This window comes from Meles meles, chromosome 5, assembly GCF_922984935.1.
Source record: "Meles meles chromosome 5, mMelMel3.1 paternal haplotype, whole genome shotgun sequence".
Lineage (NCBI taxonomy): Eukaryota > Metazoa > Chordata > Mammalia > Carnivora > Mustelidae > Meles > Meles meles.
The window spans coordinates 15,046,068-15,065,292 of NC_060070.1; the positions used below are offsets into that span (position 1 = coordinate 15,046,068).

A 19,225-nucleotide genomic window follows, 5' to 3' on the forward strand; every position below is an offset into this window, starting at 1 on the left:
AGAAGAGAGCAGGTTGTTAGGGCCTCACAATGGAAGATTGCTTGAAAGTCTGAAGAAGAAGTGGTTGGACTGGCAGATTCTCCCTAATCCCAGCTAGCCAGACTACTCTGCCCCATGCACTCCAGCAGAAGACCCACGGTTTTACACTCTGAAGGAGGCAAACCCAGAGGGATGTTGGTTGGGGGCTGTAGGGCACCATTGAGGCTGGAGCCACTATCTTAAAAATAGAGAGATTAAATGAAATGCTCTGTACCAGATGGTATGACTTCCACCCCACCACCGTAGCTCCCACCATGTCACTAGCCAGCACTCTATCTCACCCAGGATTCATGCAAGAGTTTCAAAATCCAGTTCAGTTATTCCATGAAAGTCCCCCACAAAAAATAAAGAAAATAGGAAGAAATTATCAACGTAGTAATGTTTAAAAAAAAAAATTCCCAAACTTAAAAACGTGTAGAGTTGACCCTTGAATAATACAGGTTTGAACTATGTGGGTCCATTTATTTGTGGATTTTTTATGCAAGAAAATATGAGTACTGTAGATTATTTTCCCTTCTTATGATTTTCTTTTTTGTAGCTTACTTCATTGTAACAACACAGTGTATAATACATATAACCTACAAAATATTTGTTATTGGATTATTTATGTTTTCGGTAAGGCTTCTTCAGGTCAGCAGTTGGCTGTTAGTCGTTTGGAGGGGGTCAGTTGTTACATGCCGATCTTCAACCATGTGTTCATGGGTCAATTGTACTTCCAGAGCACAAGTCCTACAAACGCCCAGGAAAATTAAAAACAAAACGAACCACTATAAAATTTCAGAACGTGGGAGACAAAGAGAAGATCTTGAAGGTTTCCAAAATGAAAAAGTCTGATTTCTCCAAAATAATGGTTGAAGCTAAAAGACAATGAGACAATGCTTTCAAAAAGCTGAGAAGATTATTTAATTTAGGACATTGTACCTGCCATTTACTATATAAAATACTTACCTCCTATGTATACATGCTAATGAAAGGTAGATCGCATATACTGAAATGAGAAGAAAAATAATATTCAACACGAGAGAGAGAAGAAAATTCCCAAGATAGATGGTGAGGGAACGTATCAGATGCCAGCTGCCCCACAGCCTAGAGCACCCCTGTTCAGATTGGAGTAGGGAATTGGGTGCTGTGGGAGGGATGTCTCCAAGGAAAAAGACAGTCGAACTTGATTACCTGTGGGCTTAACCATACTGGAAGGAGCTTCATTAGCTCCATAGAGAGGGTAGAAGCTAGGGATATTCATGGTTTAAAGAGAGCGAGAGAGCTACTGATTCCACATAACACAGAAAGTTACATAAGAAGAGAAATAAAACCGTAGCATAGTTTGTTGCTCAGATGTGAAAAATATTAAGTAACCATATTAAATGACCAAAATCATCCAAACAATCATTATGGCTCCAGCTATAAGATGTGCTGAATCAGCAGCTAGAGCCACATAAGTCAGGAGAAAGTTCATTCTGTCTCCACTAGAGAAGCACAGAAAACGTCTAAGATTTAAAAATCAAGAACCAGCAACATAAACGTGCTACTTAGAAATACAGAAGTTAAAACCAGAAGGCAGAGCTACAAGAGATGAAAATGAGAATCAGGAGGGAAAAGGGAACTACTTCACTGGAAGCTTAGCAGTAATTTTTGACCTGTTAATATATTAATATATGTTCATACTGCCTTTTAATTCAATGTTAAGTTAAAGTTGAAAAACCAACAACTGTATACCAATGGTTAAAAGTAAGGACTCCCGGCGGGTAAATTTGCAATTCACCACTTTTCTGCATGACCTGAATAACAAACTATTTTAACCCTCACATAGGATGCCTGGGTAGGTCAGTCAGTTAGGTGTCTGCTTTCGGCTCAGGTCATGATCCCAGGTCCTGGGATCGAGTCCCACATCAGGCTCCCTGCTCCACAGGCAGTCTGCTTCTCCCTCTGCCTCACCCCCTAGTCATTCTCTTAGTCTCTCTTGCTCTTGTGCTCACTCTCAAATAAATAAAATCTTTTTAAAAAAAGAACTTTAAAAAAAACTTAAAAATTTTTTTAAAAACCTTCATGTATATAGAATGCTGATGCTCACAGTGTTATTATAAAAATTAATGTGGAAAACACTTAGCACAACACCTAGCACAAAGTGGGTGCTTAGTAAATTTTATTTCAATCCTGTCATATTCACCACAGCTTCCTTTATGGCAAATGTTTAGCCATGATTCTGTAAAAATTATAGCATTTAGGATCCATGTTGTAGAAGACAGATAAATATTAATCTGTCTCCAAAGGGGAAAATTCTCTTAAATATTTAAAAAGAGATTAAACTCACAAGAAATACATTTTCTTCTATTCCTCTCTGTGGAGTTTCTATATATGTCTCTTGCCAATGTACTCAATCCTTACATACTTCATTGAGAAGAAATATATGTAGACTTGAGATGACTTCAGAGGATACCTTGTCAAATTTCTCTGTGTTATGGATGAAGAAGTATAAATTCAGAGACACTATGGGTCAATTCAGGACCATTACTGATGGAAGTTAAAGCTGAGACTAAAATCTTTATCTGTAATAGAACATCCATAATTATAAGCCCCCTCAAGCTTATTTCATATAATTGATTTTAACAAAAACTTTTGAGCAGAAGTACAAGGGGTCTTTTCTTTGATATTTACTGTGGGAACTTGGTTGAGCTCCTGGAGATAAATTTCACAAAATTGTGCAGCCCCCTCCAATGACTGAAGTCTCTGGAATTTTTAACTCAGTTGTCTACACTGAGCCTCCAGCAATCCATCAGTTACAGTTCTGGTTTTCATACCCTGGCCCCAAATCTTCACACTGGGCTAAGTCCAAAAGTATGTGGAAGAAAGAATCACATCATCCAGATGGCCACATAGGTTATTTCTGACTTAAGTCCCCCCCCCCCAAAAAAAAAGACCAGCGAGCAACTCTCTATAGGCAAGGCATTATTGTAAAACTCCCCCAACCCAAGGATAAGCATGAAGCACCAGTCTGGACCCCAAAGACCAGGAAGAACCACATTAAAAGGATAAGAGGTATGGTCACACTGTGACCACATCATCCTTCCTGGCTGGCATGGAGCTGTACCAAGAGGGCACCACTTGGCCAAGATAGGTATCTGGCTCCCCCAACTTCTCCATCCTTCCCAGGAGGCCCACTTGGCTCTCAACTCATGGGAACCACTAAGGAAACTTCTGTAGCTTGATTACTGGGGAGCAAGTAGTGAGGGAGAAGGGGGCTGAGGCTCACTGCCACCAGGACTCACACCTTAGCAAATTGCATTCCCATTTCAGCAGGACCCAAGCAGAGATCCCAACCTGCATCTCTGCCCATCAGCAGAGCCCAGCCATTGGCCCTATCTGACCTGGGAGTTCACTTGGCAGTTCTGCCTTGATTTTGGTCTCCAGACAATGGACCAAACTGACCTTGGAGCCCTTTCTACCATCTGACCTGGGTAGGGAAGCCAATTCCCAGCCGCGCCCAATAGCTGAGCATAGCCTTCACCCTTCCCTACCAGAAGGCTTGGCTAGAGAACCCAAGCAATCACGAAATCCATCCAACAGCCCTGTTCAACCAAGGGGCCAAGCCAGCAGCCCTCCCAACTGCTGAATAACCTCTGGCACTGCATAATCAGGGAGTCTGGACAGTGACTCTGGACAACCTCAGAGCTCAACCTACAGCCTAGCCCAGCCACAGAACCCAGCTTACGACCCTAGCTAGCCATGGAGCCCAGATGACAAACCTACTCAGCAATGGAATCCAGCCTCTGGTCTTGTCCGTTTGCTGAACACAGCCTGCAACCTTATTCAGACAATGATTCCCACCCATCACCAAACATATCCTATGACTCCACATGACAAGAAAGCCTGGATGGGGACCCAGCTTGACCATAGAACATAGTCTCTAGCTCCACACCCTTTAGGATACAGCTAGAGGTGCCTCCCTATCAGAGAACCCAACCAGTGACCTTGTCCAATAGGGTAGCACAGTTGTGACCCACCTGACGGCAAAGCCCAGACAATCACCTTACCCAATTCCAGGGCACAGCCGGCAGCCCTGCATAATCAAAGAGCCAGCCTGAGATCCGGTCCAGCTGCAAAGCCCTGCCTATGGCTCTGTGAACAGAGAGTCCAGCCAGTAGCACTGTCTGGTCTAAGATCACAGCCTGCTATCCCACCCCACCAGAAGTGGTTGCAGAGCTCAGCCAGTAGCCCTACCCAGTCAGAGTCCAGCCAGTAACCCTACCCTGACAGGGAGCATAGCCTGTGACCTCATCCAGCCAGAGAGGAGCCCAGTCAGTGGCACCCCAACCCCTACTTCAGAGCATGGAGCATTTTCCAGGATAGATTATATGTTAGGCCACAAATCAAGTCTCCACAAATTCGAGAATATATAAATTATATCAAGGATCTCTTCTGATTACAATGAGGTGAAACTAGAAATCACTAACAGGAAGAAAGGTAGAAAATTCACAAACACATGAAAATTAAATTAAACAACACGCTTCTGATCAAAGAAGAAAACAAAAGGGAAATAAAAAATATCTTGAGACAAAAAAAGAAACACAACATACCAAAACTTAAGGAGCACAGCAAAAGCAGTGCTAAGAGGGAAACTTGCAGTGATAAACGCATACATGAAGAAAAAGAATCTCAAATAAACAATATAGCTTTCCACCTCAAGGAACTAGAAAAGAAGAACAAACTAAACCCAAAATTGACAGAAGGAAGGAAATAATAAAGATTAGACCAGAAATAAATGAAATAGAGTATAGGAAAACAATATAAAATTAGCGACACTGAGCTGGTTCTTTGAAATGATAAACAAAATTGACAAACCTTCAGCTAGACTAACCAAGAAAAACAAAAAGGGGTGTCTGGATGGCTCTGTCAGTTAAGCGTCTGACTCTTGATTTTGGCTCAGGTCCTGATATTAGGTTTATGAGATCAAGGCCTGTGTCAGGCTCTGTGCTCAGCATGGAGTCTGCTTGAAATTTTCTCTCCTTCTCCCTCTGTCCCTCCCACTTGTGCATGCACTCTTGCGCTCTCGCTCTCAAATAAATGAATCTTAAAAAAAAAAAAAAGTGAGTCCAAATTAATAAAAATTATAAATGAAAGTGGAGACATTACAAGAAATACAAAGGATCATAATAGCATATATAAAGAAATGGATAAATGTCTAGAAACATGCAACCTACAAAGACTGAATATGAAGAAATAGAAAATTTGAACTGACCAGTAATGAGTAAGGAGGCAGAATCAGTTATCAAAACGCTCCCAGCAAAGAGAAGTCTAGGACCAGATGGTTTCACAGGTGAAATCTACCAAACATTTGAAGCCAGTTCTTTTCTCACTCTTCCAAAAATATGAGGAGAAGGAAGTACTCTCAAACTCATTTTATAAGGGGAGAAATACCAAAGCTAGATAAGGGCACCACAAGAGGAGAAAACTATAGGCCAACACCCAGGATCCATAGAGATGCAAAAATTCTCAGTAGAGTACTAGCAAACCGAATTCAACAGCACATTAAAGGGATCATACACCATGATTTAGTTTGATTCATCCCTGGCATGCAAGAATGATTAAACATATGCATGTAAAAATAAATATGATACATTACTAGAATGAAATATAAAAATAATATCATCTCAATAGATATAGAAAAAAACATTTCATAAAATTCAAAGGAAAAAAACTCTCAACCAAGGGTGTGTATAAGAGAAATGTACCTCAGCATAATAAAGACTATATGATGTCATACCCAATGGTGAAAGGCTAAAAGCTTCTCCTCTAAGATTTAGAACAAGACAGGGATGCCCATTCTCACCAGCCCTATTGAGCATAATACTCAAAATCCTAGAAAGACTAATCAGTCAAGAAAAAAAATAGAAGGAGATTATCATCATCATCATCATCATCAGAAAGGATGATCTAAAATTCTTCATTTGTAGATAACATAATCTTACATATAGAAAATCCTAAAAATCCCACTAAAAACTGTTAGAACTAATAAATTCAGTAAAGTTGTAGGGAAAAAATTTAACATGCAAAAACCAGTTGCATTTCTATACACTAACCATGAATTATCTGGGGAAAAAAGAAAATAGTTCCTTTAGAATAACATCAAAAACAACAAAATACTTAGGAATAAGCTTCTTAACCAAGGAGCTGAAAGATCTCTACATTGAAAACTGTAAGACTCAGGTGAAAGACATTGAAGAAGACACAAATACATGGAATGCCATCCCACAATTATAGATTGGAAGAATGAATATTGTTAAAATGAGCATACAACCAAAGCTATCCATAGATCAATACAATCCCTATCAAGATCCAATGGCACTTTCTATAGATAGAGAAAAAACAATTCTAAAATTTTTAAGGAACCACAAAAGACTCCAAATAGCTGAAGCAATCGTGAGAGAGAACAAAGCTGAGGGTATCACACTTCTTGATTTCAGACAATGACACAAATCTATAGTAATCAAAACCATATGATGCTGGCATAAAAACAGACACATAGACCAATGGGACAGAGTGAGAGCCCAGAAATTCTCCCATGCATATGTGGTCAACTAGTGTTTGACAGGGGAGCCAAGAATACCCACTAGGGAGAGAATATTTTCTTCAAAAAGCAATGTTGGAAAAACTGGATATTCATTCACATTCAAAAGAGTGAAACTAGTCTCCTATTTTACACCACTTACAAAAAATTAACTCAAAATAATGTATTAAAGACTTACATATAAGACCTGAAACCATAAAACTCCTAGAAGAAAATGTACAGAAAAGCTTTTTGACATTGATCTTGGCAATGATTTTTTAGATATAACACCAAAAGTACAATTACCAAAACCAAAAATAAACAATATGGAACAAATAAAATTAAAAAGTTTCTGCAAAGCAAAAGTAATGATCAACCAAATGAAAAGGCAGCCTCTGTAATGGGAGGAAATGTTTGCAAACCACACATCTGATAGGGTTAATAAGCAAAATATACAGGTAATATGTAGGTAACTCCTACAACTGAACAGCAAAAAAAAAAAAGCAAAACCCAAATGGGCAAGAGACCTGAATAGACATTTTTCCAAAGGAGATATTAAAGTTGCCAAGACATACATGAAAAGATGTTCGATATTACCAGTCATTATGTAAATGCAAATCAAAACCACAATGAGATATGTCCTCACACCTGTTAGAATGGCTATTATCAAGAAAGACAAAAGTTAACAAGTACTGGCAAGGATGTAGAGAAATCAGAACCCTCGTGAACTATTGGTGAGAATATAAATTGGTATCATCACTATGGAAAATATTATGGATGTTTCTCAAAAAATTAAAAACAGAACTACCATGTGATCCAGGAATTCCACTTCTGGGTAGATTTCAGAAAGAAATCAAATCACTATCTTGAAGAGAAATCTCCACTCCCCATGTTCAAGGAAATGTTATTCACAATACTGAATGCATGGTAGCAACCGAAATACCCATCGGTAGAAAAATGGATGAAGAAAATGGGGTATATATACACAATGGAATATTATTCAGCCATAAGAAAGGAAATAGTGCCATTTCCAACAACATGGTTGAAACTTAAAGTCATTATGTGAAGTAAAATAAGTCAGTCAGACAAAAACGAATGTTGTATGACCTCACTTATATGTGGACTCTAAAAAAACTGAACTCACAGGAACAGAGTAGATGAATGGTTGCCAGAGATGGGGTGATGGTGAGGGAAATGGATGAAGGTGGTCAAAGGGTACAAACTTCTGGTTATAGGTGAACATGTCCTAGAAATGTGACGTTCAGCGTGGTGACTGTAGTTAACAACACTTTGTTGCATATTTGAAAATTGCTAAGAGAGTAGATGTTAAAAGTTCTCAACACATGCACACACATACATACTGTAACCATATGAGGTGATAGATGTTAGTTAAACTTCCTGTGGTAATCATTTCACAATATATACATATATCAAATCATCACATTGTACATCTTAAACTTACCCACTGTTGTTCTAAGTCCATTATATCTCAGTAAAGCTGGAAAAAACCATTTGAGTACTTGGGGAAAAGTACATCAAAATGCTATAACTTTTTAGAATGCATTGATTATGTTCCTATACCTAACACTACATTGAATTGTATATCCTACGTAAGGCACTTTAAGACCTAGAATTTACTTAGTATCTCATTCACAGATGTGTCTGTCTTCATCTTTGAGCAAATACTGAGTTCAGTTTTATGTTTTTTAGGCCATCAGTTCTTGTGATAACTCCCACATAGCTAAAAGAGGTTACACGAGAGATCTGAAAAGACTGTTTAGTGAAATAGATATTCCTTTTTATAGAATCTATCTTCCATCTAGTTCATAAAATCTCCAAATATTAATCAAAGGCACTGTTACTGTATTTGACAATAAGCTAATGTTTGCATGGAAGACACTGAAACGTGGTGTTAAAGAGAAAAACAAGAGGAAGAATACACATACACAAACATAAATTTCTCTTTGAATAACTTGAGGATTTATCTTTAGAACAAGCGAAAAGCTAGGCATTTCCAGGAATTGTTTCAAAGACAAGGAAAATACACTAAGAACCTTGATGAATACGGCAAGAAAAATACCAGTAGCATCACTTTTAATAATGAAATTCCTTGAACAAATTGAGTTAAAAGCTCAACGAAAAATATAAGGTACATTTTGCATTTACATTTACATGCAGTTAATGACATGCGGTTAATGTGAAGACTGTACATGGTGGGATACTGGGGAAATTCAGTGCCTCACTTATCATCGTCTTCTATTCCTGTCCTACCTTTAAAATGGCTCACTGGGGAAGCTGTTGATGTTATGATGTCCTACAGGATGGAGAACCTCAGTCTTTTAAACGCTGGTACTTTTTAATAATGGTGGAACTGTTTAAAGAGTTTGCAGAACTTTGGAGATGAAATCCCAGTTCTTAAGTGCCAGCTCCTAACAAGAACACATATTCCTTTGACTGACTGATTGATGCATTGAAATGGAAGTGATACATTTGTAGAGTCTGGGGCAAGATTTCTTGCTCAACCGCTACAAAAGCCAATATTACCCTTCATGTAATGACTGTAGTCTATTTCATTTGTTCTGTTTATATCCTGGCGTTGCTCACATGGCCAAAATATCTCTAGCTTCATTTTCTCCCATCTTTGAGCTTGCCATTTTTCATAAACGATGTTGGAGAAACCTCATGCATCCAAGGAAAGGAGGTACTTGTCAAGGGTTGGCCTCACCACGTTTTAGGGAATCCAATTGCGGTTTTTCTCATCTGCATCCAGTCTTTAAATAAAGCATGTCTCGTGCCCCACAGGAGCTTCAGAGAGACATCGAGAAACACAGCACGGGCGTGGCCTCCGTGCTCAACCTGTGTGAGGTCCTACTGCATGACTGCGACGCCTGTGCCACAGACGCAGAGTGTGACTCCATCCAGCAGGCGACGCGAAACCTGGACCGGCGGTGGAGGAACATCTGTGCCATGTCCATGGAAAGAAGGCTCAAGTAAGGGGCACAGCTCAAAGAACTGGGAAAGAGGAAGGACCCAAAAGAGGAGGGAAAAATTATCCCATTTACCATTTCCTTTTAGTTGCAGCATCTGAAAGGAGCACTGGTGTCCCGAATTTGCCATCATCTACATTTAGTTGGGAAAATAAGTAGGCATAAAGGTCCTACAGCAGTCCCCGCCCCCCCCCCACCAACGTTATCCATGGTTTCTCTTCCCAGGGTGTCAGTTACACAGGGTCAAGCAGGATCCAGAAGCAGGGGATCCTCCTGATGTACGGTCAGAAGGTCCACAGTAGCCCAACACTAGCCACAATGCCTACATCATTTGCATAGCTTCATCTATCACGTAGGCATTTTATCATCTCTCATCATCACAAGGAGGGTGAATACAGGGGTTCCTGGGTGGCTTAGTCAGTTAAGTGTCTGCCTTGGGCTCCGGTCATGATCACAGGGTTCTGGGATGGAGCTCTGTGCCCTGTCTTCAAGCTCCCTGCTCAGTGAGGAGTCTGCTTCTCCCTCTCCCTCTGCCCCTCACCCCGACTTATGCCTTATCTCGCATGCTCTCTCTCAAATAACTAAAATCTTAAAAATAAAATAAAAAAGGATGAATGCAGTACAGTAAGATATGAGAGTCTACATTCACATAAGTTTTATTACAGTATATTATAATTATTCTATATTATTATTGGTTATGATTGCTAATCTCTTACTGTACCTAATCTATAAATTAAACTTTAACGTAAGTATGTCTAGGATAAAACATAGTATATATAGGGGTTCAATACTACCCACAGCTTCAGGCATCGACCAGGAGTCTTGGAACAGATCTCTCACAGATTGGGCGAAGGCACTACTATATATAAATATACTGTATACAAATACAATATTCCATAATGTCTAAAATAGTTATGCCTGACCTAACAGTTTAAATATAATTCAGAAAAGTAAAAATACAACCTTTCTGGATATGTCTATTGTTCTAGAACTGGTGGAGTGAAAAGTAATATTCTTTTATTAAAAATGAAATAAAACACAAAGACCTTATCCTTGTTTAGAAAAACCCTTCGAAATTCAAGGCATAAGCAATAGTGATGGGTTAGAAAATAATCATAATGATTTACAAAGTATAATCTTTTTTGATTATATGTTTGGAGAACTCTGGAAAGATTAATATTTGTCTTGCTATGATAGGTTAACTTTGAGGAGGGTGAATTTGATGTCGGAACTTACATGCATTTTGAGACTTTTGTTTTATTTCAGTGGAACCATGACACGAGTGTGCCCGGCACACCCGGCCTTGCCCTTCTGAGCTCCCCCGCACGTAGACAGAACAGTTCATGTTACGTGCTTGTAATGCACAATTTGACTAATTCCAAATCCAGAACTCCAGGATGTGTATTTAAAAAAACAAAAAACCAAAAGCAAACAAACAAAAAAACCCCCCAAACTCACAGCTGTTCCATTTTCGCTCAGACAGTTGTCTCTTTCTCAGTGTGCTCGCATTTGGCTGACGGCACAATGATTGCTTGGCACAACCCTCGCTCGTTTGGGCACTCTTAATCCCATGGCAGCCATCAGGGTTCTGGAGCAGAAACAGTCCCAAACAATCAGAGCCTGTTTTTTTTGTTTTGTTTTCATTTTCTGTCTCAGAATCGAAGAGACGTGGCGATTGTGGCAGAAGTTTCTGGATGATTATTCTCGTTTTGAAGATTGGCTCAAGATTTCAGAAAGGATAGCTGCCTTCCCCAGCTCTTCCGGGGTGCTCTATACAGTTGCCAAGGAGGAACTAAAGAAATTTGAGGTGACTTATCATTCCAAATATTTGATCCTTATTTTGCTATGAGCCTATCTAGTTAGTGGTTCGTGTCTCAAGACATAAACTGACTGTTCACCTGCACGGTATCTGTTCACACAGTTGGATGGTGACTTTGCGGTCATCTTTACGACCGCCTGACAGGTAGGCAAAGAAAGGGGAAAAAGAGGTTTTTCTGTTAAGAGTCTCAAGAATTACAAACAAATTCATACTGGCAAGAAATTCTATTACAAAGTAAAAATCATGATTCCCAAAAGAAGATCTTGGCATTTTTTTTTTCATTTCATAATCCTTTACTATCAGCCATCTGAGATGAAAATATGATGTTTGTGTTTCATACTATCAAAATCTCTCTTCCAAATTTATTTTCTTGATTTTCATTTTATCTAATTAGAGAATAGGTATATCTATATGTATATGTATATATACATATATATATTTTTTTAAATCATTGATACAGTAGAGTTGGCTCCAAAATTAAGTAAAACACTTGAATCATAAGCCACTTCTAATTAATAATGAAAAGCAGTGCCAATCTTGAGTCCCCAGGACTTTTCCGTTACAGAGACAAAAATAGCAGCGTATAGTCACATTCATAGAGGATCTGCCCAGTAACTGCCTCTTGCCTGCCTGTGCCATCTTGCGTCCGCTCTCCCCGTGAGATGATACAGCGCAAGCAGCTGCCCCCGTTTTCACAGAGAACCGGACATCGCCTAAAGATCAGCATGTTTGAATTTGAAGTTTGTCCTCCACCAGTTCCCACTGACAGGCGGATATGTAACCCTAGATACCGACGGCAAGTCCAGATGCACGTATCTTACCAAAAGCATTCTTGGTTGCTAATTCTGCCACAAGTTCCCTGAGATGCTTAAAAGTAAGACTAAAAATCCAGCCAAATCCAGCTGAATTTATTTTTACCTTGTAATGTCAGTTTACCTGGCATTTCCTGAGGCCTATTAGAGTAAATACGAAGTTTAACTTCTGTGCTTGTGGGATTTAAAATCAGAGTCTTAGATGAGTGTCTATAGGAATCTATAAAAAAAAAAAAGCCCCAATACTATGTAAAGTAAATAAGAGTTAGTCTGCTGTCAGAATATGGGCTTATGCGTAACTATACCACCAGATTCCAGGAAAATAATTTCGTATCTAAAATGTTTTCCCATAGAAAATTTCTGGTGAAAAGCCACAGTGGGTGTACAGTCAAGTTCAAGTCGTCCTGGTATGCGTCCTAGTATGAGCCAGAGCCAGGGAGGCATTCATGTACTCTGTCTCGCCACCCCTGCTTCGTAAAGGTTAAACCTTCTATAATTGGCTTATACTTCAAAGCAGATTATGCTTGGTTGTTTTTGATGCTATTTTAGACTCTCAGATTTTATGGCAAAAGTTAGCCATATGGTTAACTTCTATAATAAGTGACTTTATCATTTATCTTTTAATGTTCTTTCTTAAGAGAAAAATAAATTTAATAATTAGAAAAAAACAAATGTTGTTTGAGGACAGTCTTTTCCTGCTCAAATGCATGAAAATTTGGGATGGATCTGAGTGCCCCTGTGTGGTGCCCACCATCACTCCAGTAGGAAAACATATTCTATGACTCCTCGTAATGGCAAAAGCTGAACTTTTCTTATTGCTTACTTTTCTGGGGAAATAATTTAAATTGTTTTATAGAATAGGAGGTTAGACTTACTAAGACAAAGTCCCTTAAAGCAGCTCTCAGAAGGAAAGCCGTATCAGAGGCACAGATGTGGTAGCAAGTAAACAGTGTAATGAATGAAAGGAAGCGGAATTTTGTGATTTAGATGAGTACAGATCACTTGATTGTCCAGCTTTCTGCCCAATGTCAAGATGAATGTCAGTCATAAATCATACACATGAATTTGGAAAAAAAAAAACATTTTATTTTGGTCAAATGATTCTTACGATAAGACTGTGTTACATTGCAGAGAGAAAGAAGAAAGAGTATTTTACTTCAGAAATTCCAAAATGTACATAGGGTAACCTTAAAAATAAATAGACACAAGTGGATTGGACTATGTTTTAATCATTTAAAAACTAACTTTTCATCATTAAAAGTGATGGTGAAGTTATGAAATTTTCCCAAGATATGCGAACTGGGCCAAGAATGGAGTACAATTGCTAGAACATGGTAGAAATAAGTGATTGTAAAAGAAAAGTAAATAAATAAATAAGTAGACACTACCATGTAAGCTGGTACATATCAGCTCTAAAATGTTTTATAAAAACTGAGTAATTCATGGGAATGACAAAAAAGAAACAGAGCATGTTCCAAATTTTCCTCTATTTAAGGTTACTTGTGTTTTACTAAACTGCTTTTCTTAAAAGTTAATAAAAGCTTGCCTTTAGACTGCTTCTGCAAAAAGTGGGTTTAATTATTTTAATGGACATCAGAATCAAAGAAGTTTCTGGATTTTTAGGAGGTTACATCTTACACAGATAGGGCGTTCTTTTGCGGATATCTTTTCTCTGTTTTGACATCAGAGATTTCCGAACCTTTCAGACTCACATTTCAGCACACATAGATATCTGGTAATCAGGTTTTTTCACATGACAGTTTTTTCCTGGATGTTCAGTATTTTAAAAACTGTAACATAGGAACATGTATACATCATAGACATATATGTATTTATATATGTACATTTATGGTTATGCCCATTTACCGGTTTCTTTCATATTTTTGTTCGCTCTACGCCCTGTCCTTAAGCCACACTGATCCCATTACTCTGCTTTAATAAGGGGAAATAAACTCTCCTTAGAAATTGTCCTTTCCCTCTCCCTGCAGGACGAGGCCAGGTGCTCTTGCTGAGAGCCCTTCACTGACCCCTCACTGACATGCTTCTCTGTGGTCTTAGGCTTTCCAGCGACAGGTGCACGAGAGCCTGACCCAGCTGGAGCTGATCAACAAGCAGTACCGTCGTCTGGCCAGAGAGAACCGCACCGATTCCTCCTGTGTCCTAAAGCAGATGGTTCACGAAGGCAACCAGCGATGGGACAACCTGCAAAAACGTGTCACATCCATCTTGCGCAGACTCAAGGTCTTTATTACGCCTCTGCTGTCGCCTAGAGACCCAGAGGGCCATTCGAACGTATTAAGACATAATCTCAGTGATTTTGTAAGATTGGGATGGCGAGCGTGGTTTGTATGGTGGTTTGTATGGTAAAGGATTACAGGGTTCTCGTTGCTCGTTGAGAAGGCGGCTTTCCGGAAGAACATCGCAGTTGGCAGTGTCCTCTCCATATGCACGACGCAGACTCCAGTTTTTTATCGTTTTCTTTTCACATCCAGCATTTCATCGGCCAGCGTGAGGAGTTTGAGACTGCGCGGGACAGCATTCTGGTGTGGCTGACGGAGATGGATCTACAGCTCACCAATATCGAGCATTTTTCTGAGTGTGACGTTCAAGCTAAAATAAAGCAACTCAAGGTAAGATGGTAGAGATTTTTCAAATTGGGAAGAAGATGCAAAAAGGAAGGGATTTGTAGATCCTTTTGTAAAGAACATAGTTAAGAACTCTTTTTTTTTTTTACTTTTTAAAAAATTTTTATTTTTTGCAATAGTTTTATTTATATAAACTGTTTTTGTTTTAATATTTCAACTGGATATACTTAATGTGAAGTATACATTATTAATTCTTCTCCACTAATTAGCTTGCCTATAGTGCTGTACAAGATATAATACAAATATTCTAAATTACAATGTATTAATACACTAATTTTGAGTTTTGTAAGCAATGTTTGTTGCGTGATAGAAAATACTTTTTTCCTTGCTTTCACTAAGTACCCAATAGGTTTCCGAATTTTTAAAAGTTTATAATAATGTTATGGGATAGGAAATATTTCTGTTATTAATTTGTTATACAATAAAAGCCACAGAGAGGTTAATTTGTTTGATCAAAGTCACAGAGCTAAAAACTTCTTCAGTAACTGTATGGGTCCATTTCCAAGTTCAATGATTCCAATTTTCCTTTCTTTATTTATTTCAATGAGTTTTACTTTGCAAAAATACAGTATGCTGATGGAATCATATCAAACCCATGGATTTGTAATTAAAATTACCACAAGCTTGTGCATGACTGTAGGGAATTTGTTTGATAAATATTGAGAAACTATTTATGTACTAGACACTTTTATACTTTGGAAGTTTGAAAAATAAAATATAAGACTACCTGGCTATTACTTTTTCCAGGAGAAAAATTTCATCTAAATCATTTGTTCGGTAGAATCTGCACATACAATTTCCCAATTTTCTGTATTTTATTAAATTGAACTTGGAAATTAAAATTTTAAATTATTACAAAATAAACTTGGGATTTTCCATTAAAAAAAACCCCCAGTCATTTAAAGTAATAAATAATCAGGTAATTTCATGGAAAGGGCCATTATGAAAAATAATTTTTTTCATTATTAACATTCTAGCTGCAACTAAAATTATTAAGCTAAAATAATTGAGTTTTATTTTAATTAGGTTAAATATTTGTTTATAATTATGTTTGATTATAACATAAATATTCTTAGCGGGCCTATTCTTTCATATGAATTAAACTCTAATTGGCTTCAGGTCAAATTTTCAAAAGAATCTGTATTAGTTGATGCTAATCTATGTATATATATTCTTTTTTAATATTCTTTTTAAAAATTTAATTTAATTTAATTTTTTTGTGCGTGTTCCAAAATTCACTGTCTGTGCATCACACCCAGTGCTCCATGCAATACATGCCCTCCTTAATACCCACCACCAGGCTCACCCAAGTCTTGAAAAAAATTAGTTCTCGATTGAAAAAAAATTCAGAAAATACAAAATATATTAAAAATGAAATAAAGAACATTACCCAGAAATAACTACCATTAGTCTATATATTTTTAGTTATTAACTTCATTTCCAGGGTATTAGGAATCTTTTGGGGGGGGGGTGTTGTTTTTGTTTTCATTTTCCTGCCTTGTTTCTAACACCTTCAAATGTTTGACCTCCACGTTCCAGCTTGTTCACGTTAGGATTTCATTCCACATATTCCCCATCCTTAGATGCTTAGTTAATTTTTAAACATATCTGATATGTTTCACCACACAGTTCAAACACAGTGGCTGATTACAAATTTAAACAGGAGTGATGCGCATTAGATATGAGGAGGCCCTGGAAAGGAGAGTGTTTTAACAACTTGAGTATTGTGCAGGGATAAATACTCAGGATGAAAAAATCATAGATTCTGATAGATTTTCAGGATGAAAAACAAAATGGTAAAATAACAAACCCTGAGAGTGTACCTGACCCCTCCCCCACTGACTCTTCCTGGGAAACAGTCTTTTCGAAGACAAATGGGAAACAAACAGGAAATTTCTACCACGTGGTAGTTGAATCTTTTCTTTTTAGACTCTGGCGAGGTGGCAGAACTCCCTACCGTGCTCCCTCCCCCCCAGCAGCCTTTTCATTCATGGATAATTGCAACTGTCCTTGCAATTTATTCTTGTATTGAATTAAAATTTATCCCCGAAATCTGACACCACCAGCTTACCTCTTTTCAACATTATAGAATGAGTCTAAATAATCCCCCAGAATTCGTTGTTTTTCACATCTCCCGAATCTTTCCTGATTATGCCCCGAACCAATAAAAGAATCATCCAAGAAGAATTCATGACACTATCATTTGAATGGTTTCTCTTAGTCATGTTTGACATCTGATCAGAAAATCTAAAATTAAAGTATTTAATTAAGTCTCTAAAATAAATTTATTTCGGTGGCACTCTATTGCTTGCCATGGCTTTTCATTAGGGATAACCAGTGCTATCAACTTGATGATGGGTTTAGATGTTTTTTCCTGTGATTCTCTACCCACACTGTCTGTGGCAGTAAATTTCATTAGCCAAAGGCGCCTTTCTGGTCATGGAATTCTGACGATTCTATTTCTGAGTCCTGTTCTGATTTAAAATTTTTGTGTTTGACTTCAGAAAGTAATAGCTTCTTGGCTTGTCCCTGTATATGGTAAATTCAATATCCCCTGCATGGTTTTTATAAATATATAGCTTATCATTATTATGTCACTGTGAACAATAAAAAAAAAAAAATTACACGAGATTTGTGTTCCCTAGGCCTTTCAGCAGGAAATTTCACTGAACCACAATAAGATTGAGCAGATAATTGCCCAAGGAGAGCAGCTCATAGAGAAGAGCGAGCCGTTGGATGCCACAGTCATCGAGGAGGAGCTGGACGAACTCCGGCGTTACTGTCAGGAGGTCTTCGGGCGCGTGGAGAGATACCATAAGAAACTGATTCGCCTGCCTGTATGGGATCTGCTTTTTTTCATTTTCACTAAGTCTACAGAGAAGTAGTTGCATGGGGTTAGTTAGCCTCGGACAGTGGCCAAAATCCCAGACTCAGGAGCTAGAATACCGGGGTTCCAGTCTGAGCTCTGACACATGTTGGCTACGGAACCTTGGGCAAGTTACTCCACATCTCTCACCTGGGTGTCTTCAAATGTGACAGTGATTTAACACTACCTTGTAGACAGGATTGCTTCGGGTATGAAACAAGTTAATAAATATGTAAAACCGTAAGGAGTACTCAGCACACATCTTCTATGGAAGATGAAGATGCTTCTAGAAGAAATAGGGAGATGAAAGTGAGAAATGGAAACAGTTGCTCAATCGATGAAGTTGTTTAGTTGAATTTTTTTTCTCTTCCCCTTTCCTAACTGCTACCATAACCACACCACAAAATGTTGTTAGAATATTTGGAATATTCTGTGATAAAAAATATTTTGCATCTGGGATATAAGGTAAAAAAAGGATCAGGTAAAGTTTTGTTAGTAATTTCCTTTTGTTCGTGAAATGTGCCATTGTATAACTGTTGTGTAGGCATGCTACCAAGCTGCCTTTATTTACATTATCTTATTTAATCTTAATTATTTGAAGTATGTTTTAATATCATTTCCATTTCAACAAGGATAAAAACTGGAGCTTTGGTAGGTTAATTTATAAGACATTTTTAAAAGTGATCGGAGGATTCTTACTTATTTGCTGATAGAAAGTTATAAATTAGCCCCACTGACGTAAGAATATGGCCCGGATAAGCTTGAACACTGAGATTGGGTGAAAGGCAGAACAGAAACTGGTAAGGGCATCATCTGACCGCTGCGGTAATCGAGTTGGCTTGACTACATTTCTAGCTCCCAGATGATGAGCATGACCTCTCTGACCGGGAGCTGGAGCTGGATGACTCTGCAGCTCTCTCCGACCTCCACTGGCGTGACACCTCCGTGGACGGCGTGCTTTCCCCCCAGCCTTCCTCCAACCCCTCCCTCTCACTCGCCCAGCCCCTGCGGAGCGAGCGGTCGGGACGAGACACCCCTGCCAGCGTGGACTCTATCCCCCTGGAGTGGGACCATGACTATGACCTCAGTCGTGACCTGGAGTCTGCTGTGTCCAGAACGCTGCCCTCTGAGGACGAAGAGGGTCAGGATGATAAGGATTTCTACCTCAGGGGAGCTGTTGGCTTATCAGGTAAGAAAGAGCTCTTCCGATAGGCCAGCTTGAAAGAAAATAAAAGGGACTGCATATCGTACTTGAAATGTGTAAACGAAGCACAATCCTCTTCTTCCTTTCTCCATGAGAGTAAATTGCACATCATAGAATAATCGGGTATGAATGTGATTACCAGAGACAAAAATTGGCATGACCATTGGTCTATCCCAATACACTTACATTCTTCCTGTGTGACAAGCTCTGTGTACGTATTAGGGATACATGGTTCCTTTTGTTCTCAAAAAGCTTACACTCTCGTGTGAAACACAGACAGATAAGCAACACCTGTGTGAAGTGTTGGTG

General features: G+C 38.6%; 1 protein-coding gene across 14 annotated transcripts in view; it reads left to right on the forward strand.

Annotated features, from left to right (window-relative positions):
- SYNE1 (spectrin repeat containing nuclear envelope protein 1) overlaps positions 1–19,225 on the forward strand; it is a 469,526-nt gene that overhangs the window by 423,582 nt on the left and 26,719 nt on the right. For all 14 annotated transcript variants that reach the window (XM_046005238.1, XM_046005239.1, XM_046005240.1 and 11 more), the window contains 6 exons: positions 9,386–9,573; positions 11,227–11,377; positions 14,260–14,442; positions 14,694–14,831; positions 17,492–17,683; positions 18,568–18,901. In XM_046005238.1, coding sequence (XP_045861194.1) covers positions 9,386–9,573; positions 11,227–11,377; positions 14,260–14,442; positions 14,694–14,831; positions 17,492–17,683; positions 18,568–18,901 — 1,186 coding nt within the window. The remainder of the gene's footprint in view (positions 1–9,385; positions 9,574–11,226; positions 11,378–14,259; positions 14,443–14,693; positions 14,832–17,491; positions 17,684–18,567; positions 18,902–19,225) is intronic.